The following is a 27,916-nucleotide window of genomic DNA, read 5'->3' as shown; positions in this document are numbered from 1 at the left end:
AGGGATGTGTCTAGAGGTGTGTGTCTGTGTGTAGAGAAAACAGGCTATTTTGGGTTATTCTATTGCTTTACTTGTGAGTCCACTTGAGGTGGCTTTGGAGGGAGTCGATGGAAAGTGGACTTTGGGTTGAACTCAACCTTCTGTGTGCCTTGCTGGGGGCACGCAGAGCCTGGGAAGGATGGCAACACGGGGATGGAGCAGAGTGGGACTGGGGTCAGAGGTCAGCTGGACATCCGGGCACTGGACCAGCTGAACTGATTCCCAGGGTTCAGGGTGGCCTCCTAGTCAGTGAGGTTCTGGGAGGGTTGATCCAGTGGTGGGGGCTGTGGGCCTGAGCAGTGGGGGATGTGGGGGCTGCTGAGGGGGTCCCAGATGGTTGCAGTCACAGTTGGGGGCTGTCCACACATACGTGTGAGCCTGGGTTCTGTGGGGCCTTCAGGGGAGGGCCTTGGGTCCAGGCCCCTTGGTGTTGCTCTGGCTGTGGAGCTCAGCCTCTTTGTGGGTTCCTATAAGAAGCCCCCCACAGGCTGCATTTTGCAGGTTTTGGTAGAATTTAGGCAGATCCCTGGGAAACCATAAACCACACAACAAAGAGCCCTCGGGGCCCACCCACGGATTTCGCTGCCTCTCTCCCCTCTCTAGTCCTGCCTCCGCCCTCTCTCCTTTTTATCTCCTCCCCTATCCTCTGTGCCTTCTTCTCTGAACAACAAAAAGTTTCTCCTTCGTATCCAAAGAGAATTTTAGGGCTGGCCGCTTGTTTCTCGAGCAAGCTCTTGATGTCTTAAACCACACTAAACAGTGTATTGAAGTCCTTTTACCGCAAGAAATATAGAGATTTCCCCAAAGCCCTCCAGTAAAAAAAAAAAAAAACAACAACAAAAAACTCCATCTCATTCTTACACCAGAAAACAAAGTCATTCCTTGACCTTAAATCTGTAAGTAGGAATCTTACTATGCCTCGGTTATTTTAGGCAGCCCTCCTGGTTTCTTTTTGTCCTTTTCCAAGAAATGGCAACCCACTCCAGTGTTCTTGCCTGGAGAATCCCAGGGATGGGGGAGCCTGGTGGGCTGCTGTCTATGGGGTCGCATAGAGTCGGACACGACTGAAGCGACTTAGCAGCAGCAGCAAGAACAGTTAAATGATGAGGTTAATACTGGAAAGAAGCCATAGTTAAACTGAGAGTTTTCCTTGAGTGAGTGATTTAGCAAGTTGGAAACCAACTGTACAGAGATTGCTTTATGTCTATAGCTTTTATCAAGTGTAACAATATGGCTTGTAATTTGAAGTGATCTTTATCATCTTCATGTATCTTGTGTAAAAACTTGTGAAATATGCATGTATTGAAAATAATTTTATCATGCCTTTTACCTAAATTTGTTTTGCTATTTATACTGTGTTTTTGGTGAGGGGAGACACTTTATTTGCAAAAACTTGATTAATATTATATTATTTTCATTAGTGTTATACTTTTATCAAAGCAAAGCTTTATTGATATCATTTATTGGTATTAGTTACATATAACATTATGATTTATATGTGTAAATTATATATCTATATATAGGTTATATATTATTTCTGTGCTGTTAAAAATAATCTATCATTTCTATGTGGGAATCACTAGTGATTAAGATTTGTGCTTCCCTGATGGCTTCGCAGTAAAGAATCTGCCTGTAATGCAGGAGACACAGGTTTGATCCCTGGTTGGGAAGATCCCCCGGAGAAAGGAACGGCAACCCACTCCAGTATTCTTGCCTGGAAAATCCCACAGACAGAGAAGCCTGGTGGGCTACAGGCCATGGGGTCGCAAAGGAGTCGGGCGTGACTTAGTGACTAAACAACAGTAGCAAAAACGAATCCTGATTGGTGCTAATGCTTATTTGTTAGTGATTTGATTTCAGAAAGTCTGTAGTGAACAAGCTCTGAAATATCACCTGTCTGATATTCTACCATGCTCCAGGCATGGGCCATACATACTTCTTATTTCATGCATAGTTAATCTATTTCATGGAAAAGCCTTAGAGTCATGATTTAAAATTTAAGTTGGAAAATTTATCTTAAGACCAGTTCTGTTTTTCCCCTTTCCAAGCTTAATGACCTCAAAGGTATTCTGAAAGAGATTGCTAATAAAATCAAATAAAAGCGCATGGACTCTGATGGAGAAAAATTTAATTCTAGCAAGGTAAGTCATTTTAATAGCTTTCTTCTTTGTTTGCTCTGAAAATTTACATATTTTGAGACTAATTCAAAATCATGATATTTTCTCAGTTATTTTATTTTCACGTGATCAGATTTGCAAAATAACGCTGGTGTAAAAAAATCAAACAATCAAGGGATATAGAAAGGATATAGGTGGAAACCCACCTCCCATAACTCCCCCTCATGCCCTCACTCCAAGACTGTTCCCTGGTCCAAGGTGAGCACTGATAGCATCCTTTTGAAACTTTTTAAAAAAACTTTCAAATTGTACAGCTATTTTGACATTAATTGAATCAAGATCAGACTATTCTAAGAGTTGGCCTTTTTTTTTTTTTTAACTTAGCTCTAGATCATGAGTGTCTTTACAGATCTGTGCTTCAAATATGTACCTCATTCTCATGGTGCTTCGTTGATGATTATTGCTGTGGGGGATACACAGATGTCTGGGTCTTTTTATTTTCTCTCAACAAATGCATGTTGATTACATCTTACTACCAAAAATGTTTTAGTAAAGCTTTTAAGATTTGGGGGGCTTCCCTGATAATTCGGACAGGTGAAGAATCTCCCTGCAATGTTAGGAGACCCCTGGGTCAGGAAGATGCCCTGGAGAAGGGAATGGATACCCACTCCAGGATTCTTCCCTGGAGAATTCCATGGATAGAGAAGCCGGGCAGGTTACAGTCCATGGGATCACAAAGAGTTGATTGAGCCACTAACGCTTTCATTCACTTTCAAGGTTTTTAGCGATAGCTCATTTGCACAATAAAAAATGTAATTCAGTTAACTGGCAAAATTGAGCCCAAGGCTTTGCACCATGATCTGAGCCTTTACTTTAATTAAGTTTTCTCATTACTTGTCCAAATGCCGAAACCAAATGTTAACAATGTTGTTAGGGAGTTGTAGAGCTCGGAGGAAACAGCTGTAAGCATTCTATTTGATTGGAATTTTTTTGAGAAAGTGAATTGCACGGAATTGAAACACAATTAAGGTTCCCTTCCGCCTTCCCTCTTTCCCTTCGTGTTTACTGAGCACCTTCTAAGTGCTGAGGCTCAGACTCTGATTTCTATCTTTGCATAAAGCCTCTCACAGCAGAATTTCTGTTCACAGAGTGGCTGTCTTATAACGGTAACTGTGTTAGGACCCATTTGGTTTATCTGGTCACTCAACACTTTTCCTTGGGTTCTGACAATTACAGATCATGTTCTAAGCCTTCTAGCCTGGAAGATTTCATAAGGGCAAGATTGGCGCATATTTATTTTGTGTGAAGGCAGGCATAGCCTCACAAGTTGCTCAAGAAAACAAACCTTGTATATTTAGGAAGAATGAGTTTCAACTCTTCCATCATGGTGTTTCATGAACACAGTATTATACTTTACAATAAATTATAATTCGAGTTTTGAAGCATTTGGTATTTTGTTTATGAGCTGAGCCGTAGAAAAAGCAATTAGGATGTGATGAAACAATTCAAAATGATTAAAAAATCCATAGAGGTGTAATAATCAGGAAAGATATACTCATCCACCTCTTAAAGCTCTAATCTCATCTCTCTCTCTCTTTTTTTTTTTTTTTCCAAAAATGTTGACTATGAGGAGAGCACACAGACTGGTTTCTTAGCAACCTGCTCTTTGCTTAGACTTAATTTTTTTTAAGGTAGGGAGAGTTAATTCATTGGTGAATGAAGATGAATTGGGAGAAGGGCATTACTTCACGTCCATGTGGGCATCTGTGAGCTGGGGATGAGAAGAGCGTGAGAACACAGAAGCCCAAGATAGTCTTAACCACAGATATCTTTAGAAACAGTGTGCTTGGCACGTCCAGTTTGTTGGTATGCTTTTTACTTCTGGGTAGAAGATCCATTTTCTTTTTTTTGATGTCGTCTGTCTGGCATGTCCTTAAGAAGTTCGCAGAAAATGTAATTTTATAGGCAACCACCTACATGCCGCTAAAATATATATTTTTTGATTTTTTAAATTGAAATATTGTTGCTGTATAATATTATATGTTATAAGTGTACAGTATAGTGATTTGCAGTTTTAAAGGTTAATTCTTTAAAGGTTAACTCTATTTATAGTTATTATAAAATGTTGGCTACATTCCCATGTTGTATAATATATCCGTGTAGGTTATTTTCTACCAATAGTTTGTACCTCCCCATATCCTGCCCCTCCCTCTCCCCACTGGTACATGGGGCTGGAATATTATTGTAGTGTCTCTCTGATACTGCTTTCTCTAGAGACGTGAGGATATCTTTCCTAGGAGTAGGGGCAAGGAAGTGACTGTCAACTCAAGCGGGTGTAAGCTGGGCACCAGTGAAGGCAGGGAAGAAGAGGACATCTGGGTACAAGTCTTTATCAATTTGCCCATCGGGGCTCTCCATCTTGAATCAGCCTTGGATCTAATAACTTGGGATGAGATGTTTGGGTATAAATGTTTCTTCCTCCCATGCTAAAATGGAAAGGAAGTAAGAACCAGGGTAAGAGAAAGCTGTTTGTTTTCTCACACCCTTACACCTTCCCTGAGGACGGGATGGAGCGAAGGTGGGGTGGGGAGTACTTCCTTTGGGTTCCAGAAATTGTTTGATCCCTCCATAATCATCCAGCCATTCTGGTGTTGGCTGCACTTCAACTCCAGCTCATCTCTTCAGTACATTATTGTAGTTCTTAATGTTATTATCAACTCATCCTTGTGCAGAAATCACTCAGCAAATAGGGCACTTGGAAGCTTTCTGGGTCTTATCTTTGAGTGAAGTCTTAACTATAGTCATTTTGTTTACATTGGCAAAGTGGTCAGAACTCACCCCTTTAAGGGAGAAAAAATGGGCGTGTGATCACTTCAGTATGGAAAGGCAGCGTCTCAATGCCTGGCTTAGGCATTAGGCCCTCTGTCAGCATGTCACCGGTGTGTTTCGAAGCCGACAGTGTCCAGAGAACAGAAGAAGGAGACGGCTTTTCACGCAGTCCTCTTCCTTTGTTTTCACAGGTCGCATCAGACGTCTACATGGCGAAGATTCAAGGGATCCTGCTGAACAGTTGCATCTTGACAACAGCTGTGTTCCTGACTAAGCGAGAATTGTTCAGGCCCCTGGGTGCACCGTGATGGCTTTAATCGCTCCAGTGTGCTCAGTCTGAGGATAAAATATGTCCCCGATTTCACTCAAGAAGACGAACGTAAAGGAAGAACATTTCCTGCCCGTGCCTACCCCCAGGCCGCCCTGTTGTTCTCCACGGCATCTCCGGGGCCAGAACCTCTGTGGATGGTCTGAGCTGCCCGGTGTTCTCCCGTTTCCTCCTCTTGTCCTCCTTGGACCCATGCATGTTAGGGAACATCTCTCCTAGGAATAGCAGCCTGGTCCTGCTTTCTCTCCTGGATCCTCACTTTGTCTTCAACTGATTCTCTTTTGTTTCCTTTTTTTTTGTTGTTGTTGTATTATGTGACTAATCAGCTGTCATAGTGTTAAACGTTTCTGCAGTCAGGTCAGATTCTAAGAAGTGCTACAGCTAGAGGAATCTACTTTTTTTCAGGAGAAACTCTTATCATTGTTCTCTATGATTTTACTCATTAAAGCAGATGATAAAGCATCGTCTTCCTGCATGTGCCCCAGGAACCCCACTTGACGGAAGTACCCCCTTCCCAGCGGTGCGAAAAGGCACCTGAAGATGACCTCCCCAGAGGCGCATCTGATTTTGTTTTCACTGAGTGTCCCTCTTGCTTATTGTTTTCCCATTATAAATAATTCATGGGTGTGATCGGAAATTCCTGGGTATTATACAAAAGGTAGACTACGAGGAAAGTAGAAAATATAAACATTATATCTCACTATCTGAAGATAATCACTGCTAACAAGTCAGGGTGTTTTTCCAGGTCTGTTTTTTTTTTTTTTTCTCTATGCACGTTTTATGTCTTTTTAAAATTTTATATAAAGTCAGCATACCACATATACATTTTACATAAGCTTTTTCACTTACTATTTTATCCAAGATGTAGTCTTTATATACAGCCTTAAACTTTACATTAGCACTTGCATGCTAATCAGTCTCTAATGATTTCCACTATGTTGGTCACGGAAGGTCGTTTCTTGTTGGCCAGTGGGGTGAGCATCTATGTGTATAAATCTTTTTCCACAGTTGGGAAAATTTCCCATGGCTAGATTCCCAGGAATATGTACTTCTTGTCAAACTATTTCTGAGGTTATTTTCAGAAATGTTTAGCAAATAGGAATTGTTAGCTTGAAATCAGTTCAGTTCAGTTGCTCAGTTGTATCCAACTCTTTGCAGCCCCATGGACTGCAGCATGCCAGGCCTCTCTGTCCATCACCAATTCCCAGAGTTTACTCAAATTCATCCGTCATCCCCTTCTCCTCCCACCTTTAATATAAGTCTTATCAAACTATTTATAAGGCTTTTTCAAAAATGTTTAGCAAATGGGAATTATTAATGCAATACAGAACCTAGAACTCCTAAGATAAAATATTGCATCTAATCCTTAGTTTAGGAAGAAACCAGTATACTTATTTCAGTATTATAGAGGGTGAGGGCATTGGTATAGAATTCAAGGTATTATCTTATTGAATGCTTGTAGTCCCAGCTTTTTCTGGAAGTGGTGTTATCTTTGCACAAAAGAAGTACATGAAGTTATTTAAACATCCGTGATTAGTTTTTCCACTTTGAATAGAATGTACTCCGTGGCTAAAGAAGAAAATCTTAGAAGGAAGCTATTAAATGATTATCTCATTAGAAAAACTACAAAAGCATGAACCAAAAAAACAGTTTTCTGTTTTGTCTGGGCAGTAGTTAAAATGACTCCTCACAACATTCATGATGTTTGTAGGGAATGAACACAAATGAAAAGTGTCTTTTTACCTAAACCTCTTTAATGACTTGACAAGGAATCTTCATGGTGGGGATGATCAATTCATGGTTTTGGATTCTGAAAGGTGGAATAAAATTTTTACTTGACAAAAATTGTCAATGAGTGGAATTTTGAAGTTTTCTTTGTTAGCGAGAGAATTTCATTTTTCACCATGGCAACTAGAAGAACTGCTTTTTCTGAATCCACCAAGAAGAGGCTTGTGTTATCGCCATAGTGACTGGAAAAAAAAACATTTAGCTCTGTCCACAAGACCACGTAGAGAATGACAACCATCCTAACCTTTTATCCTCAATTCAAATGGTGAATGTGAATAAAATCAGTAACTTGAAAACGTCCTAGACGATGAGACTTAGCATAACTCTTGGCCGATCTCCTTAAATGTGCTTGTCTCTATGCTCACGTTTTCACAGACTGTGCTTTTGTTAGTGTAAGAAATAGGCCGCGTGCACATCAACATCGTGAGTAAAAGCAACTGCCCCGTTGACGCTGATGGCAGAGAGCTTGCTCGACGCTCGGAGTTCACTTGGAGGAGCTGCCCAGTGTCTCCAGCGCCGCTTGTCTGGTGGAGGTTTTTGCATGGTTCTTCTCCGTGATCTCTGTCTAGGACAAGCCCTTGTTTTAGGTGTAGCTCATAAAAGCAGCGCGTCTTGGCTGTACCTGTAATCAAAGGTGCTGTCATTGTATGTGATCCTGAAATTGTCCTGGGTGTGTGTACATGGCTGCTGTTAGCCTTGCGGCTTGGTTCAAATGACTGTGTTGAATTAAATGAGGAGGAAATGTCATGGGTTGCCTTTGTCATTCTTTTGAGAGTGGAAAAAAAATACAATCCCTCCCTTCAGATTGATTTCTGTGGGGATCTGACTCGCAGAGTTACACGAGCTGACTTTGATAAGCAGATAACTCGAGCATTCGGACTGCATGCAAGCAGAAGGCTGTCCCCATGGTTCTGATTCTTGCCCTCAGGGTCAGTGTTGGGTCCATGGTCGCTTTTTGGTGTCCCCAGTTGGGCACCCATCTGCACCCCCAGGGTCTCCAGCTTCTGTGACTTGGAGACACCCTGCTAGGTCACCACCCTTCAGATATGTGTGGCTGTTTCTGAGCTTCCAGGGTCTCCTGTGGGCTCAGGATCTGTCCTGGGGCCAAGAGGGTGCCTTATGTCCACAACCCCACATGCTGATGGAGGCTGGGCCCAGACCCGGTGTCCTTGCTGAAGGCAGAGTCCTCCAAAGCCACCTTGGTTCCAGACACAACTGGGGAAGTGTGTCTCCCTCCTGCCGCCCCTCCCCCTTCATGGTCCATGTGGTGGACTGAACTTGGTGGCTGTCATGGACACAGCCTCTGCCCACAGCCTCCAACTCAAAAAGAAAAGCCTTAGGAGTTGGGCCCTCTGTTAAGCTGGGGTCGGATTTTGGACACAAACATCCCATTGCCTTCCCTGACCACCCCACCCCAGCCCAGGCACATGTGGACTGGACAGGTCTCCATTCTCCTGAAGGTGGATAACATGAGGGACAAAACAGCCTTCAGTGGCCTGTCCCATTCATCCATCAAACCTCGGTGGATGTTTCTGAACCATAGTTTAGGATCAAGCTGGGGCTTTGGGACTCCATGGGCTCATTTATAGCCTCAAATTTTTGATCAATGTTTTTCCCCCTGCAGAAGTCTTGTTTGACTAGGAGCAGTTTCCCTTATTTTTCTCATAATGTGCAATGTGTTGTCAGTAAGTGGCCACTGTGAATACTTCCTAGGGATTAAGAATAAAATAAAAAATAAAAATAAATCAAAATAAGAAAGGAACAGGAGGCCCTGCTCTCTACCATCTTACAATCCATTAGAGGCGATAAAAGTGAAAGTGAAGTCGTTCAGTCATGTCAGACTCTTTGAGATCCCAAGGAATGTAGCCCACCAGGCTCCTCTGCCCATGGAATTTTCCAGGCAAGAGTACTGGAGTGGATTGTCATTTTCTTCTCCAGGGGATCTTCCCAACCCAGGGATTGAACCCAGGTCTCCTGCATTGCAAACGGACACTTTACTGTCTGAGCCACCAGGGAGACAAGATTGATTTATGATAAACAGGGACTTGATGCCTCCTTGTGCTGCTGCTGCTGCTAAGTCACTTCAGTTGTGTCCGACTCTGTGCAACCCCATAGATGGCAGCCCACCAGGCTCCGCTGTCCCTGGGATTCTCCAGGCAAGAACACTGGAGTGGGTTGCCATTTCCTTCTCCAATGCATGACAGTGAAAAGTGGCTCAGTGGTAAAGAATCCACCTGCCAAGGCAGGAGACCTGGGTTTGATCCTTGGGTCGGGAAGGTCCCCTGGAGTAGGAAATGACTACCCACTCCAGTATTCTTGCCTGGAGAATCCCATGGACAGAGGAGCCTGGTGGGCTACAGTCCATGGGGTTGCAAAGAGTCGGACAGGACTGAATGACTAAGCATGCATGCATGATGCTGCGGGCAGTAAGCCGAGTGCAAAGGCCATGAGTGTGGACCCAGGAGGGACTGTGTGGGGTGAAGGGTCCAGGAGACACCGGATCTTGCGGCAGATGGAGGAGCCTGGCTTCCCCCGAATCCCTCTGTGTTTGTATCAAAGAAATGCCTTGAGAAGCTCCCTGGGGTAGACAGCGAGACCCAGGTAGCTAAAGCCAGTCACTGACTGCTGTTTACCAGCAGGGCTGAGGTGTTTGCAGTTGCTGGAGAGGGGTGGTGGATTGTGGCAAGTTTATTGAGATGGGGACAGAGTAGAAAGGTGCAGGCCAGGAAGGGTGGGTTAAGGGGTGTGTAGGGCTCTGTTCTTGGGAGCGCCTCTTTGTGTTGGTACTAATCATCAGGAAAGAAATACCAACCAGGACAGAATCGTGGCAGCAGACAGAGAATACGTGCAGGGACCACATCGCACCTGGAGCCACCACGGGCTCGCGTCACACTGGACCACTGCAACATCCTTCTATGTGTCTCCGTCACAGCACCCCCTCCTCCTGATCCTTGGCCCTGCCTGAGAGTCATCTTCCTGACACTCCCCACTGAGCATCCCGTGCCCCGCTCATGAGTCTTCGATGGTTCCCCACTGAATTCCTGCCCAAATCCCAAAAGACGGAGCTTATGACTTGGGCAGCCTGACCCCCACCCACCTCTGCAGACACACGATGTGACCTCCTGGCCTAGTTCCCAACCTCTAGGAACATGTGCCTCTCCTGGTCTGAGTCAAATGCTGTCTCTTCCTCCCAGCCTGTTTCTTACCACTGACCATCCAGCATCCTGTATCCCAGGAAAGCCACACTGCTTCTGCGGTTTTGCTATGTGCCTCAATGGATCGTTTACTAGGGAACAGAAATTTGGGACACATTTATCTTGCTGTGAATCCTAGCTTCACTGCTTTCTGGCTGTGTGACTTTGGGAAGGTTACTTAAACTTTCTGTGCCTCAATTTCAGTTCAGTGCAGTCACTCAGTCGTGTCCCACTCTTTGCGACCCCATGAACTGCAGCACACCAGGTGTCCCTGTCCATCACCAACTGCCGGAGTCTACCCAAACCCATGTCCATTGAGTTGGTGATGCCATCCAACCATCTCATCCTCTGTCGTCCCCTTCTCCTCCTGCCCTCAATCTATCCCAGCATCAGGGTCTTTTCAAATCCATCAGCTCTTTGCATCAGGTGGCTAAAGTATTGGAGTTTCAGCTTCAACATCAGTCCTGCCAATGAACACCCAGGACTGATTTCCTTTAGGATGGATTAGTGGGATCTCCTTGCAGTCCAAGGGAGTCTCAAGAGTCTTCTCCAACACCACAGTTCAAAAGCATCAATTCTTCTGCACTCAGCATTCCTTATAGTCCACCTCTCACATCCATCCATGACCACTTGAAAAACCATAGCCTTGACTAGATGGATCTTTGTTGACAACGTAATGTCCCTGTTTTTTAATTTGCTGTCTAGGTTGGTCATAACTTTCCCTCCAAGGAGTAAGCATATTTTAATTTCATGGCTGCAGTCACCATCTGCAGTGATCTTGGAGCCTAAAAAACTAAAGTCAGCCACTGTTTCCACTGTTTCCCCATCTATTTCCCATGAAGTGATGGGACCGGATGCCATGATCTTAGTTTTCTGAATGTTGAGCTTTAAGTCAGCTTTTTCACTCTCTACTTTCACTTTCATCAAGAGGCTCTTTAGTTCTTTTTCACTTTCTGCCATAAGGGTGGTGTCATCTGCATATCTGAGGTTATTGATATTTCTCCTGGCAATCTTGATTCTAGCTTGTGCTTCTTCCAGCCCAGCGTTTCTCATTATGTACTCTGCATATAAGTTAAATAAGCAGGGTGACAATATATAGCCTTACGTACTCCTTTTCCTATTTGGAACCAGTCTGTCGTTCCATGTCCAGTTCTAACTGTTGTGACCTGCATACAGGTTTCTCAAGAGGCAGGTCAGGTGGTCTAGTATTCCCATCTCCTTCAGAATTTTCCAGTTTATTGTGATCCACACAGTTAACGGCTTTGGCATAGTCAATAAAGCAGAAATAAATGTTTTTTCTGGAACTCTCTTGCTTTTTCAATGGCCCAGTTCCTCAATTTACTCATGTGTAAAATGACCTCTTTCCCTTCAGAGAGGTGGAAGGGTTAAATGAGGTAAGTTTAGGCATGCTTAGGTCCAGGCTGGTGCTTCTTTACTGCTCTGTGAAGGCTTGTTGTTTTCCAGTTGCTAAGTCACGTCCAACTCTTTGTGACCCCACGAACTGCAGCATGCCAGGATTCCCTGTATTTCTCTATCTCCCAGAGTTTGCTAAACTCATGCCCATTGAGTCAGTGATGGTATCCAATCACCTCATCTTCTCCCACCCCCTTCTCCTTTGACCTTCAATAATTCCCTGCAACAGAGTCTTTTCCAGTGAGTTGGCTCTTTGCGTCAGGTGGCCAAAGTATCGGAGCTTCAGCTTCAGCATCCGTCCTTCCAATGAATGTTCAGGGCTGATTTTCTTTAGAAGTGACTTTCCCCCTTCTGTTTACCGTGGAGCGATTCAGTGAAGATCAGCACTCTTTCCTGTCACCACTCTTGGTTTGTTCCTTTGTTCAAAATCTCCCCACCTCTCCTACTCTATCGTTGGGAATCGCCTCCTCCAGAAAGTCTGCCTTGACCCCACACTCCCGGAGAAGCTCTGTCCTGAGAGAGTCTCCCAGCTTCTCTACCTCCTGGCCGTGTGGACGATATGAGTACCTATGGGTCACCAGAGTGCTGGAGGGGACGTCTCGAGGCCACAGGCCCTGGCCACGTCCCCACCCAGCCACCCAGGAGCTGGAGGGCGAGCACCTCACTCGCTGACCCCCTGCTTGGATGGGCATCCTGGCCAGGAACCTGTGGTTAACAGTATCCACCATGGTGCACTGTGGGTCTCACTCCCTCTCTCGCTGTGGCCTTCCAGAGGCAAGGGCTTTGTGTCCCCCCTGTGTTCGGCTCACTGCATCTGGACGATGCCCGATCTATTGTGGGAGCTCAATCAGACACTTGTGCTGTTGGACTAAACTAGTCACCATTTTCCATGTGCCCTGTGGTCTCCTTATCAGTCCGTTCCTCCTCCCTTCTTGGCTGGTTAGAATGACTCATCCCTTCTCAGGTGGCTCAGTGGTAAATAATCTGCCTACTAACACAGGAGATGCAAGAGACGTGGGTTTGATCCCTGGGTTAGGAAGATCCTATGAAGTAGGAAATGGTAAACTGTCCCAGTATTCTTGCCTGGGAGATCCCATGGACGGAGGACCCTGGTGGTCCATGGGGTTGCAAAAGAGCCAGACGGGACTGGGCAACTGAGCACATACACACGCTTCCCTGATTAAGTGCCATCCTGCCCTTTCCTTGCACCGCAGGCAGAGGTCTCCAGTCCTTCCCGTGTGAGTTTGGAACCTGACTTGTAAACTTGACTGCAGCCCTCCCAGCCTGTCCCTGAGGTGGCATGGCCATCGTGTAGAAATCTGTCCTCCCACGGGTTTAGGAGCTCTTGTAGGACAAAGAGCTGGTCTTTTTAAGGATTTCATCCATTTGTCCTTGCACACACACACACTGTGTGCCTCGCCATGTCTGGATATTACAGAAACCCTGTCCCCAGGGATCTTCCTGTCTGCAGGGAGTCCTGAGACTTGGGGGCTGGTGGGGGCTGTAGTACAAGGATCCAGGGGGCAGGTATGAGGGCCTCTCAACCTAGCTCTGGGGGGAGAGGCAGGAGGGATTCCTCAGAACCAGCAAAGTGATAGAGAGGGTTAATCCAGGACAGGAGAGGAGTGCCTAAAGCGGAGGGAAGACACACAGCAGCAGGGACGTGGTGGAAAGCAGGAGCTTGAACCAACTCGAGTATGCGTGCTGAGTTGCTTCAGGTGCATCTGACCGTATGTGACCCCATGGACTGTAGCCCACCAGTCTCCTCTGTTCATGGGGATTCTTCAGACAAGAACACTGCAGTGGGCTGCCACTTCCTTCTCAAGGGGAATCTTCCCGACCCAGGGAAGCTGGGATTGAAGCCGCGCCTCTTCTGTGTACTGCATCGGCAGGCAGGGAAGCCTGAGAAGCGCCGCCTGGGAAGCCCTTAAACCAGCTCACCTGGGCCCAAATCCTGTCCCTGGAGAACACTTAGACCTGACCTGGCAAGAAGCCCCGACCCACAGGACGTTAGCCTTGAACCTGTGGGTCCCTTATTAATTTCCTTTAAATTCTGGGTTCTGTGTTCTCCGCAAAATGCTTCACCATGTGGTGATCATGTGAAATTCACCCTTACATGTCGGGGAAGTTTAGCTGGGGAGACAGCAGCTAGCAGATACCTCCAGGGAGCCATGTTCATGCAGGCAAAGAAGAGGGGGGCTTCCTGCAGGGCACAGGGGACAGGCACGGGGGGCCACTGTGACACGTCTCCTTCCCACCCTCAAGCCGGAGTGCGTTTTTCATACAGACACAGAAAGGAGCACTTGCTTTTATTTTGTGTGTTCATTTGCTCAGTCTTTGTGACCCTACGGACTGTAGCCCACCAGGCTCCTCTGTCCATGGGATTCTCTAGGCAAGAATACCGCAGTGGGTTGCCATTTCCTACTCCAGGGGGGTTTATTTTAAAAATAAGCCAAAAAGGATGCAGCTCCCAAATTGAGATTTAATATATGTGTATACACACACACACACACACACACACACACACATATACATAGTTCTGAGGTAGGAGAATAGTGTTGCATTGATTTTGTGCACATGAATGTAAAACCTCACGTGCTCCTTTGCCTTTCTGCTGTTGTGTCAGTGTTAGTCGCTTAAACGTGTCTGACTCTTTGTGACCCCATGGACTGTAGCCTACTAGGCTCCTCTGTCCATGGGGTTTCGCAGGCAAGGATACTGGAATAGGGAGCCATTCCCTTCTCCAGGAGATCTTCTTGACCCAGGGATCGAACTCGGATCCCCAGGCATATTCTTTACCATCTGCTGCTGCTGCTGCTGTTGCTGCTAAGTCGCGTCAGTCGTGTCCGACTCTGTGTGACCCCATAGACGGCAGCCCACTAGGCTCCCCTGTCCCTGGGATTCTCCATCTGAGCTGAGTACAAATGAACAAACTGTGTTCCGGCGCTGCAGTGACCCCAGCTGAAGAGATGTGAAGCAGCAATGGTCTCTGGCCCCGTTTCCTGTCCCCCTGCCTCCTCCCCCTGCACCCCCGCCCTAGCCTTCTCCTGCCCTTCCCTTCCTCATTGTCTCTCTCCTTCCAGCTCAGCGCTGGCAGATGACTCTGATGTCTACTGAATTTTTCTTGGAGATGGGTGAAGAACAAGAGCGAAGCTGCCCTTCCATGCTGACAGAAAGGCTTTTTGCCTCCAATTTCACCTCTCACTTCCCCTGGTTCAACCTCCGGGCACAGACAACCCCCACTCCCCACCCCTTGCAAGTGAAAATCCCCCGGGCGCCCTCAGCTTTGCCTTGAATCTGCTCGCAGAAGCTGCCAAGCTCTCTTATTATTCCAGAAATGGATTTTCTTTCAAGCTCCACTGTCAGTTTCTTTCAGGCAGATCAGGCGATTTATGGATGCTTAAGGAGCCATGTGCCGTCAGTGACCCAGAACGGAAGACACTCAGGAGTCCTGGCTCTGGTGGCAGGAGGGCGGGGGTCATCAGCACGCTCACAGGGTTTCCCTAACAGCCCACCTCCTCGGGGAGACCCCAGGCACAACCTGCATTCTCTCTCCCTGCAGGCCCCACGCTGTCTACCCACCAAAGCCCCAGCCTCTGACCTCCGCTGTCCTTGGAGAGTCTGGAAACAAGAGACTTTCACGGCAAATGAGGGTTGTTTCCAGGTCAGGAGAGTCATTTCCTTTCCACTCCGGAGAGCACTTGGCATTCCGGCTCCAGAAACCTGGGCCATGTTCCTTCCTCTTGAGCTTCCCTCTGATCCGCCTGAAATGAGGCGACACCATTTCTCCTCTGATTAAGCAAAGAGAGGCTTTCATTTTCAGACTTGTGGTGCATTTGACTTGGAGGGAAGCATTTGGAGGTTTGGCAAGGGGGAGATAAATTCACTTTCGTCAAGCACTCACTGCCTGCCTCTGGATGCAGTGTGCCCAGATTAATTCTCAAAGAACGAGGACACCTGTGGGTGAGCAGCTGCCTTGAAACCTCTCTGGGCTTTGGGCTCCTCATTAGAGGGAGAAGTTGAGCTTCATTGCTCCCCAGGCCCTCCCCTCTCTGAAACACCAGCCCCCAGGGTAGATGAGCAGAGCTTGGCTTTGGCCAGAATGATGATGGATTTTCTCTTCTGGGTCATTTCGATGACTTTGAGCTTATTTCTGTAAATGTGTCTGATGAGGGGGTGGATATGAACTGAGGAGTGCTGGCAATGATCTGCCCTCTCACCAGCCGCCCAGGCTTCTGAGGCTTCCTCAGGCCACCTCTTGCAGGAAGGCTTACGGTGACAGGACTATGCAGGGATGGACACAAGCAGGCTAGTGGGAGGGAGGAGGGAGCCCGGATGTGAGCGAGTGTTTACAGAGTCTGAGAGAGACTGAGGTCCTGGCCTGTGTGTATGTGTTTGTGTGTTTGACTGTGTGTGAAGCATGTGAACGCATATGTATGCACATGTGTGTGCACGTGAACACATGTATATGTGAGTGTGATTGTGTGTATGCCTGCATATGTGTGCATGTATGTGTATGCATGCGCACACGTGTGTGCCTGTATGTGGGTACCATTTGCACGTGTATGCATGCAATGTGTGCATGCATGTGTGAACACACATGTACACACGTGTATGCGTGACTGTGTGACAGCACATGCATGTGGGAACATCCATTCACACGCACGCACATGTGCATGTGAACACATGTGCGCACACATGTATACATATGTGCGCATGCATGCATGTGTGGACATGTGCGTGTGCATATGCACATTGTAGGTATGTGTGCCTGTGCATGTGTGTGAGCACACACGTGTGTTCATGTGTGTGCATGCACACAGAAACCAGCTGGCACCCTCCTTGTTTTCCTCTGTCCTGCTTGTTCTCTGCAGCGGCTGCCTCCAGACACACTCTCCTGGAAACGTCTGGCTCCCCTTGACTCCATCTCCTTTGCCCTTGGTCAATAGCCTTCCTTCCTCCTCCCACCCCCATTCCCATGGGCTCACTCGGCCACCCTCTTCCAGATTTGCGGACACCCTGACACCCACCGAGGAGCCTTCCTTCCCGTTGCCCTTTGTCTTCTCCAAGTCAGTTCCTTCCTCCTGTGCTTTGGACTCCATCCCGTGCTTGCACTTCTCAGGAACCTTCTAGGGCTGGTTACTCTTCCTCCTCACTTTCCTTTTACCCCTTCTTTTCTCAAGGGGATTCTCCCCACTGGAAGTGTTTCTGCTTGCTTCCATGTTTCCCGTCCTCAGAATCAAGCCCTGCTGCCCTCCACCTTGCGCGGCCCTTCTGTTTCCTCCCTCTCACCGCCTGAAACCTCACAGAGGTGCCGGGACTCTTGGGCTCTGTTTCCCACCCCTCACACGTGACTGAGTCTCCTCCAGCCGCCTCCACACCTCTCCGCTTGCGTGGACCACCAGTGGGCTCCAGTCTTCCATCCACAGACGTTTGCCAGTCTTCCTGTGACTTCACTCCTCCAGGCTTTCTGGAACCCCAGTCCAGGCTTCTCCCTGACTCAATCAGCACCCTCGCAGTTGCCTTTAAGACTTGTTCTGCTCTGCTCATCTGTCCACTCTGGCTTTCCCAGGCTCCATCCTTAGCTCTCTCCTCCTGTACTTGGGTTGCCTCCTTCACACCCCAGCTTCAGTTAGCATCCAGATGATATCAGTGCCCAGGTGTATGGCTCCAGCCTGTATTTCCTACCTGAGCTCATACCTGCTCATCCCACTGCCTAGCTAGCCTTTCTCCTTACCTTCACTAATATTTCCTGCGATAGTGCCGGACAGAAATTCTAGCATCATCACTGATGATCTATTTACTCCCAAGTCATAGCCTGTCCTTTGTACTCTCTAAGTATCTGGAGTCTAACCATGTCCCTTCTTCTCCACTGAAATCCAGCTTCTTCTCGCTTTACCATTCTCATCCAAGCCACTGTTTTCTCTCCTGAACCACAGTCATAGATTATGATGACCTGATCATCTCCTCTAAATCCTTCTCTGCATCAACACCAAAGTGATCTCTTCAGAATGAAAACCTGCTCATGTGATGCTGTTGTTCAAAACCCTCATATAGCGCCCCATTGCTCTTGGGATAATGACCCAAGTTGTTAGCAGTGCCTGCAAAGCTCAGCCTGCTCTGGGCCCATTTATCTTGGTAGAGCATCATCTGAAACACTCTGCCCTCTCCCTGAACTCTGAACCTCTCAAATCCTCAGATGGCACTATTAAAAAAAATTGCTGGAGTATAGCTGCTTTACAATGTTTTGCTATTTTCTACTCTACCACAAGTGAATCAGCCATGTGTATACACATATCCCTTCTATTTTGGGTTTCCTTCCCATCAGGTCACCACAGAGCACTGAGCAGAGCTCCTTGTGCTGTGCAGTAGGCTCTTACTACTTATCGAGTTTATACACAGTAGTGTGCAGAGGTCAGTCCCTCATTCCCCCTTTCCATCCTCGGTGTTCATACATTTGTTCTCTATATCTGTGCCTCTATTTCTGCTTTGCAGACAGGTTCACCTGTAGCATTTTTCTAGAGGGAAAGGGAAAGTGAAAGTGAAGTCACTCAGTCGTGTCCGACTCTTTGTGACCCCATAGACTGTAGCCGACCAGGCTCCTCTGTCCATGGGATTTTCCAGGCAATAGTACTGGAGTGGATTGCCATTTCCTTCTCCAGGGGATCTTCCCAACCCAGGGATTGAACCCTGGTCTCCAGCATTGTAGACAGACGCTTTACTGTCTGAGCCACCAGGGAAGTCAATTTCTAGAGGGAAGTGGGATGCAATTAATGATCAGTCTGCAGCAACTGGCTCGAAAGAGACAACAGTCATGGGAAAACTGTACTATTCACCCACTCACAGGGGACATCTGCCCTCTGACTCCGGGGCCTTTGCTCGCTCTGTCTCATCTGTCTGGGAGTCTCTTTCTTGCCACATCACACTTTTGTAATATCCACTATGATATGTCTCTGTGGTGGCACTGAACCCTCCTCAAAGGGTCTTCATCATTGTTGCCATTTTGCATGCCTTTATGTGATCCTGAATGTATGATTATCTTCCTGGCTAAAAGTGTAAGCTCCCTGCAGTCAGGAACCATGTCAAGATTTGCTCCCAGATGTATATCCAGCAAGCAGCTCAGTGCCTGGCATATAATTGCTAAGTGATGTCCAGTGTGTGAGCGAATGGATAAATCAGGTAATTTCTGGGAGACAGCAATGGATACATTGGTTTCTCATGAGTCTGCACGTTTGCCTCTGTTTCTATTTGTTCAAGGATTTTCATATGAGGAACAGCCTTGGAGATAGAAGTAATTTCTCCCTTTAGAAAAAAGAACAGGCCCACTAACACTCTGTATAATAAAGATAATATCCTCCTCTGGAAAAAAGTGGCAGGCACGCTCACTGCCCCTTAGAAAAGCCTCGGGTTCCCTAAGATCTTCTGTAATGTGGTTGACCATGTGTGCAGGTATCACCTGGCTCTTTTTCATGTTGCCTTTGGGAATCAGGTCTCAGGTAACAGAAGCAACAGATGCAGATACCCTGGCTACTGCTGTGAGTGACGTAGCCTCACCTCTGACGCAGGAGTATTGGGTCTTCTCTCAGCGTCCATCTCAGCTACATGTTGGGAAAAACTTCAGACTTTTCCCAGGGCCTGACATTAACTAGAGTCCCAGGTGGTGCAGTAGTAAAGAATCTGCCTGTCAGTGCGGGAGATGCAGGAGACACAGGTTTGAGCCCTGGGTTGGGAAGATTTCCTGGAGTAAGAAATGGCAACCCACTCCAGTATTCTTGCCTGGGAAATCCTGGGGACAGAGGATCCTGACAGGATACAGTCCATGGGGTCACAAAAGAGTTGGATACAACTGAGCATACCCTATTCTAGGCATAATGAACATGAAAAGCAATTCTATTTTATCCATTTTGCATGTTTCTTGGATTTCAGTATCAAGATGTGAAGAAATGAAATGTGAATGCTTTGAGGACCATCTGTTTATTCCTTCCACACAAATAATATCCTTGAAATACCCTCTGAGCCAACAAAGGTCCATCTAGTCAAAGCTATGGTTTTTCCAGTAATCATGTATGGATGTGAGAGTTGGACTATAAGGAAAGCAGAGCGCCAACGAATTGATGCTTTTGAACTGTGGTGTTGGAGAAGAATCTTGAGAGTCCCTTGGACTGCAAGGAGACCCAACCAGTCAATCCTAAAGGAAGTCAGTCCTGAATATTCATTGAAAGGACTGATGCTGAAGCTGAAACTCGAATACTTTGGCCACCTGATGCAAAGAACTGACTTATTGGAAAAGACCCTGATGCTGGGAAAGGTTGAAGGCAGGAAGAGAAGGGGATGACAGAGGATGAGATGGTTGGATGGCATCCCCAACTCAATGGACATGAGTTTGGGTGAATCTGGGAGCTGGGGATGGACAGGGAGGCCTGGCATGCTGCAGTCCATGGGGTCGCAAAGAGTCAAACACGACTGAGTGACTGAACTGAACTGAACTTAACTGAGACCCTCTGAAGCTAGCAATGGTTTTCATCTCTTTCTTGCATGTTCTCTTTTTCTTCTTCTAATCTTGCAATTTTTTCCCACCTAGATCTTTAGTCTCTATTCTCTTCCAAGTGGTTAAACTAATTTCTCCCACACTGCTATCCAGATTTTATAGAGGACTCTGAAAGAGGACATACAATCAGGGTTTAGTAAAGCATCAGAGAAAAAGCTCTGGGCCAGAAGTTAGGAGACAACTTTGACATGCACTAGGAGTAATTGGTTATGGGCAACTGGGCAGGTTGCAAAGCTTGTTTCCTCATCTGAACTCCCTCCCTCACTCAACAAGTCACTTATCGAATTATTTGCAATCAATGACTTCGTTGCTGCCTTCATAGGACTTGCCCTCTAATGAGGGAGGCAGACAAGAGAACTCAAGATCTTCCCCCAGTGAACAGTGCGACATCATAGGAAATCCTGGAGAGCCACTGCGGAACCCTGCAGTGGGCAGAGGAAGGTGATCTGCCAGGGTGAGCCGGGGTCTGAGCCCAGCCTGCTCAGGCGACTGGCCATGCAGAAGGCCAGGACAGGGGTTTTAGCCAAAGGAAGCAGTCCCTACAATTTCTACTGAGTCTTTCCCTTACTATCCTTGCTTGCCACGCTCTGCCTCTATGATCAAACCTCTAGTGCTAGTCTCCTTCCCAGGGGAGAATGTTTATCACCCCTAGGGCCACGTGTACCTTGTGGACAGCAGTGTGAGGCTACTGTGAAGGGCCCAGCCCCACTCTGCCATAAGCCTACTGTCTGGACCCAGCCTTCTTGTCTGCCTAAAGGGGATCCTATTAGCATCCCCCATGGGGTGGTCATGCTTCCCTGATGGCTCAGCTGTAAAGAATTCGCCTGCAATACAGGAGATGCAGGTTTGATCCCTGGTCTGGGAAGATGCTCTGGAGGTGGAAATGGCAACCCGCTCCAATATTCTTGCCATGAACCGAGGAGGCTGGTGGGATACAGTTCATGGGGTCAAGAAAGAGTCGGACATGACTGTGAGACTGAACACACACACGACAGGTGGTTGTGGGACGTGAGGGCTTGACACAGACCCTGGAGAAAGGCAAGCGTCCAAGTGCCTGCATCCAGATTGGGGGGGGGGGAACTTGGAAGTTATTCATGGCCTCTAGTCCCGTCACTTCATGGCAAATAGAAGGAATAGTGGAAGCAGTGACAGATTTACTTGTCTTGGGCTCCAAAGTCACTGCAGATGGTGACTGCAGCTGTGAAACTAAAAGGCGCTTGCTCCTTGGAAGGAAAGTTATGACCAACCTAGACAGCATATTAAAAAGCACAGATATCACTTTACCAACAGGGGTCTGTGTAGTCAAAGCTAAGGTTTTTCCAGTAGTCATATATGGATGTGAGATTTGGACCATAAAGAGGACTGAGCATTGAAGAATTGATGCTTTTGAACTGTGGTGTTGGAGAAGATTCTTGAGAGTCCCTTCAACTGCAAGGAGATCCAACCAGTCCATCCTAAAGAAAAACAACCCTGAATATTCATTGGAAGGACTGATGCTGAAGTTGAAGCTCCAGTACTTTGCCGCCTGATGCAAAGAGCTGACTCATTGGAAAAGACCCTGATGCTGGGAAAAATAGAGGGGAGGAAGAGAAGGGGGAGACGGAGGATGAGATGGTCAGATAGCATCACCGACTCAATGGACATGAATTTGTGCAACCTCTGGGAGATAGTGGAGGACAGAGGAGCTTGGCATGCTGCAGTCCATGGGGTTGCAAAGAGCTGGACAGGACTTAGCCACTGAACAAAAACAACTTTCTTTTTTGCCTTTTTGAGAACACAAGCATTTCCCCAGTTGGCCTAGCATTTCCATCTGCCTGGGGTGGGAAGAGGGAGCCCAGATCAGAAACATATCAGCATCCTGCAGGGAGGCAGAGATAATTCCCAGTTTCTAACATGCATAATAGGATTAGGGAGTAAGCAGTTAGCCTTGGAAGGCAGAATACTGTCTAGAGGTGGAATTTACAAATTCTATTATTCTCCTGTCTTGACTCTTCACCCCACCAGTCTTTAGAAGGAAGACAAGAGTGATTCAGGGCATCTGGTGAGAATAAGCAAGACTGTCAGTATTATTTACATCTATGTGAGTCAATAGGAAGAGTTTAACAGCCTCAGTCACCTGGTGTTGGCTGATCTGCCAGGAACCAGCAGGGAGACAGAGCCGTGCTGGCCCCAAATAGGTCCCATTCCTTCTGTCCTTCAAACAAGCATATGCTCGGAAAATGCTTGTCATGAAAATAGCCATATCGCATCAGGTAGAAAAAAATTAATATTTCTGATTCATTTCAGAGAGGTACAAACAATCTCAAGAATTTGGAAAAATCACAGAAGCTTTTAAATAAATCTTTGGAGTGCATTCAGTGATTGAGCCTGTAAACAGGTCGTCTGATTTACATTTTTAAAATTGAAGTGTGTTGTTTTAAAATTAGCTTTATTCCAGTCTCATAGAAGTGGCATTATGCTTCCCAGGGATTGGCACATGGCTAGATATGGTTAATGGAAGGGTAAAAGCTTGCAAATCATTCTTTTTTGGGGCTTACTGAGTTCTTTAGTTTTCTTTGCTCTTAAGCGATGCTTATGTGTTGGTTGTGAAAATGGAAACAGACTCAGGGTTTGCTCCAGGGCTGAGCACTTGGAGTTGTGTGGCAAATATGCCAGTAATGCAAATCATGTCTCTCCTCCCTTTTCTGCAGAGAAAGATGACATGGAAGAGGGCATGACAACCCACTCTGGTATTCTTGCCTGGAGAATCCCATGGACGGAGGAGCCTGGCGCGCTTCAGTCCATGGGGTCGCCAAGAGTCAGACACGACTGAGAGGCTTCTCTTTGTTTCACTTTCTCTTTGGGACTCTCCATTAAAGGGTTGCCCTCCAGCACACCCCACTGCCAACACACACAGAATTGTCATCTTGGAGATGCCCTTTATCTCAAAACTTTGGAACATTAAACCCCTGGTTCCTGCAACTCAACTTGGCAAAGATTATTATCCCTACCTCTGTAACTATTCTCCTAATTAGTGGATTGTATTTCCTAGGCTCCTTTGCAATAGGTGCGCTCTATAACTTACTTTTGGCCAATGAGATACAAACAATAATGTAGGTTAACTTCGGAAAGTGTCCTTAAAGAGTAGAGGCTCACCCTTTTCTGTCTTTGTCTTCATCAGACTGCGTGTAATAGAATGTGATGGCCGGAGCTTCCGCGGGCATTTTGGATCATAATGACAAGGATATTTTGAAGAGGTCTAGGCCCCTAATAATCACAGCACCACAAACCAAGCACCATTCTGTTCATTGCCACATCTTTATTTTTTCGGTGTGAGAAATATACTTTCATCTGGCATTCAATCTAGTATTAAACTTTTGGTCACATGAGGTTGAAGCTGGTTCAAACTGGTCTTTTTACTCAGTTAATTCCTTTGTTTTGGTGAAGCACATCCTCTTAGCTGTGGCTTGGTCAGGAAATAGAAGCAATCCATATCCATGTATGCAGACTTTTAATACAGTAAAGAAACTGCCAAAACGTCACAACTTTTATGAAAATTAATTCCAAATGGATTAACTAATTAAGTATAAATAAGGAAATCTAACACATGGGTAAACATGGATGTTATTCTAAGCTGGAGGAAGGCCTGCTAAAGATGACGTTTAAAATAAAAATAGGAAATGAAAAGTAAAATCATTTGTGATACATGGAACACCAAAAATAAAACAATAAATGAAAATAAATAGGGAACATTAAAACTCAGAGCTGCTCATTCGAGTTCTTTCCTTTCCCCACGATTTCTCAGCCTTGGAGCTATTGACATTTTGGACTTGGATTCTCTGTTATGGGAATCTGTCCTGTGCCTTGTAGGGTGTTCAACAAAATCTTTTGCTTCTATCCACTAGAGGCCCACTACAACCTCTCCCCTAGTTGTTGACAACTAAAATTGTCTCCAGATGTTGTGAAATGCCCTGAGGGTAGGGGGGCAAGCTGACCCCCAACTGAGAACCACTTGAGTGTTCATCAGAATCCCCTGGAGGATTTGTGGAACACTGATGGCTGGTTCTTTTCTCTAGGGTGGCTGACATAGTAGGTCTGGGTTGGGGTTTTTGAGAATTTACATTTTCAGTAAGTTGCCATGTGATGCTGAAACTGCTGGCCCAGGGAACACCCTTTGAGAACTGATTTCTGCCACTTTGCTTGCAAATAAACATGCCATCCCCTATAAAATAAAAGTAACAATAATATTGATGTTTTCAGAACATGGAAAAAGACAGCGGAGTTCAGGAGTTTAGAAACCAGGCTATTAGAAGAAATTGGAAGACAGCTGCAAAATTTGTGGTTTATGGATTGGATGAAAATATGGTTTATGCTTGGTCTTCCCAGGTGGTGCTAGTGGTAAAGAACCCACCTGCCAATGTAGGAGACATAAGAGACATGGGTTCAATTCTTGGGTCAGGAAGATCCCCTGGAGTAGGGCATGGCAACACACTCCAAAATTCTTGCTTGGAGAATCCCACGGACAGAGAAGCCTGGTGAGCTATAGTCCATGGGGTCACAAGCAGTTGAACATGATTGAAGCAACTTAGCATGTACACACATGGTTTATGCTCACTCTAAATTTAGTGATTTTTCTCAAATAATATTACCGTAAGGATGACCACAATGAAAAGAAACTGTCTCAAGAGAAACGATAAAGGTAATAGCAATGAATCTTATTAGTCTATGATGGATGTCATACATCTTTATTCAACTTTTCCAAATTGCTCATTAAGCTTTGATGATAAGTTTTATATAAATTTCCAGAGGCCACATATAGAGCTACCTTATGACCCAGAAATCCCACTGCTCGGCATACATGCCGAGGAAACCAGAATTGAAAGAGACACATTTACCCCAATGTTCATTGCAGCACTGTTTATGATAGCCAGGACATGGAAGCAACCTAGATGTCCATCAGCAGATGAATGGATAAGAAAGCTGTGGTATGTATACACAATGGAGTATTATTCAGCCACTAAAAAGAATACATTTGAATCAGTTCTAATGAGGTGGATGAAACTGGAGACGATTATACAGAGTGAAGTAAGCCAGAAAGGAAAACACCAATACAGTATACTAACACATATATATGGAATTTAGAAAGATGGTAATGGTAACCCTGTATGTGAGAAAGCAAAAGAGACACAGATGTATAGAACAGACTTTTGGACTCTGTGGGAGAGGGCGAGGGTGGGATGGTTTGGGAGAATGGCATTGAAACATGCATAATATCATGTAAGAAACGAATCGCCAGTCTAGGTTTGCTGCAGGATACAGGATGCTTGGGGCTGGTGCACTGGGATGACCCAGAGAGATGGTATGGGGAGGGAAGTGGGAGGGGGGTTCAGGATTGAGAACACGTGTACACCAGTGGCGGATTCATGTTGATGTATGGCAAAACCAATACAGTATTGTAAAGTAAAATAAAGTAAAATTAAAAAAAAAGTTACACTGCACAGAACTTTTAATACCTTAACTAAATAATTTTTGTTGGAACAACAGGAAACTGCTGGAATTACTGCTGTGTACATTTCTGGCAATCAGAAAAAGAACAATGAAAGAAATCATTACGGCTTGAGTTTCAGTGGTTGGTTTCTATTTAATCTTTAAGGTTTAGCAGACATGATGGAACTCTGCAGAGACATTTCTAGTAGTGATCGCTCTTTAGCACTAATCAGTGGCTACCCTGCATGCCTGGGGTCAATGTTTATTGTAACCAAATGAATCTGAGAAATAAAATGATTTATCCTCCGCACCAGCGGTCTACAAACAAAATCAATAGCCCTGTGCTGGCAACGTTATTTTATTGTTGTCTCCTTAATCTCCTCTACTCTTTTGCAATTACTTTTATTATTACTGCTCGTTTAATGAGACCCTGGAGTTTGGAGCCAGATGGTGCAGTCAGTTAAATCTGGAAGGCCATAATAGAGTTGAGTTCAAACCAGGTTAAGAGTAACAGAATCACAAACCTTAGCGGTCATCATCTCATAGGGCATTGTTTTGTGTACATTTTTATGCACCAGAAATCAGTGCAGGCTTCAAACAGAAAGACTGGGATTGAGGTTCAGAGAGACCAAGGGGGCTCACTCACTCATTCATTTATTCACGCAATAACATCAGTTCTTCAGTGCTCAGCTTTCTTTAGAGTCCAACTCTCACATCCATACATGACTACTGGAAAAGTCTTTTACATAGCAGATTCTAAAAATATATTTACCAAATTAAATTCTTGCCAGCAGTTCCTATTTATTGAGCAATTAATTTGCCGAGCATTCTCTCTAGGGTTTGATATTTAATTTTTATGTGATGATTGATTTCATGTGTCACCTTGGCCATGGTGCCCAGATATTTGGTCAAGCATTATTACGGATATTTCTGTGATAATTTTTAGTGAGATTAACGCTTAAATCAGTGGACTCTGAAGAAGTCAGATTGCTCTCTGTATTGTGTGGGGGCCTCATCCAATCAGTTGAAGGCCTGAATAAACAAAGACTGTTCTCCCCATGAACAGAAAGGAATTGCTGTAATAGATGGCTTTTGGAGTCAAGCTGTAACTTTCCTAGGTCTTTAGCCTGCCACCCATCCCGCAGATTTTGAATGTGCAACACTCCCACCATTGCATGAGCCAACTCCTTAAAATCAATCTCCCTCTGTGCCTTCCTGAATAATAACACACCTTTACATCTAAACATTTATGCCCATTTTATGGATGAAGAAGCTGAGGTTCAGAGGTGCTGAGTTCATGCCTGAGGATGCATATCTGACAAGCATGGAACCAGGATTCTGGTCCAGGTATTTCTGAGCCCCAGAACAGTACAGCTTCTAAAGCATGAATTCAAGTACTGAGAATACCATGAATTACAAGTAACACAACATGTATTTACTGTAAAAAGTCTCTTCTCTTTAATGATCCACAAACTGCCTTGGAATCTTATAGTGCATGAGACTCATCAGCATGCAAATACCTTGTCATCCAGGTGAGATGCGAAAACAACCGTTAGCGGAAAAGTTCGGTGGACATGAAGGCACACCACTGCTTTTTCCTGCATGTGAACTTGCTTGGCATGTTTAAATTCTGCAGGTTAAGTTCTCTCCTTTAAAGTCATAATTTCCAGTGAGATTGTGAAATAACCACATATTTTTTTATGAACAGTCATCTTTAGGAATATGAGAGGGAGGGAATGAAACAGATAACATTTTAAAATTAACCACTTTGTGGAGATGCAAACATGGAGAACAGACTTATGGACATGGTGGGGGAAGGAGAGGGTGGGGTGATGGGCGGAGCAGCATGGAAACACGTATGCTGCCATATTAAAACAGACGACCAATGGGAGTTTGCTGTATGACTCAGGGAACACAAACTGGGGCTCTGTAACAACCTAGAGGTGTGGGAGGGAATGGGAAGTGGGCGGGAGTTTCAAGAGGGAGAGTTTCATAAGTATACCTATGGCTGACTTACAGTGATGTATGGCAGGAACCAACACAATATTGTAAAGCAATTATCCTTCTATTAGAAATAAATAAATTAAAAAAATTAACCATTTTGTTGAAAGTAAGATTACATCTCTCCCTCTAAAAATGAAATGAAATAAAGAGAACTAGACAGTCCATCTGGGTGAAATTAAATAGAGAAAAA

General features: G+C 45.5%; 1 protein-coding gene across 2 annotated transcripts in view; it reads left to right on the top strand.

Annotated features, from left to right (window-relative positions):
• The window catches only part of TRPM8 (transient receptor potential cation channel subfamily M member 8), a 91,890-nt gene extending 84,042 nt beyond the window's left edge, over positions 1-7,848 (top strand). Inside the window, exons 9-10 of one of the 2 annotated variants that reach the window (XM_069585115.1) lie at positions 2,088-2,180; positions 5,177-7,848. In XM_069585115.1, the coding sequence (XP_069441216.1) occupies positions 2,088-2,138 (51 nt within the window). In that variant the 3' untranslated portion in view covers positions 2,139-2,180; positions 5,177-7,848. The remainder of the gene's footprint in view (positions 1-2,087; positions 2,181-5,176) is intronic. The other variant, XM_069585106.1, reaches the window with a different exon arrangement.
• The last annotated feature ends 20,068 nt before the right edge of the window (positions 7,849-27,916 follow it).

This window comes from Ovis canadensis, chromosome 1 (genome assembly GCF_042477335.2).
Source record: "Ovis canadensis isolate MfBH-ARS-UI-01 breed Bighorn chromosome 1, ARS-UI_OviCan_v2, whole genome shotgun sequence".
Classification (NCBI taxonomy): domain Eukaryota; kingdom Metazoa; phylum Chordata; class Mammalia; order Artiodactyla; family Bovidae; genus Ovis; species Ovis canadensis.
This window is presented reverse-complemented; position numbering and strand designations above follow the sequence as displayed.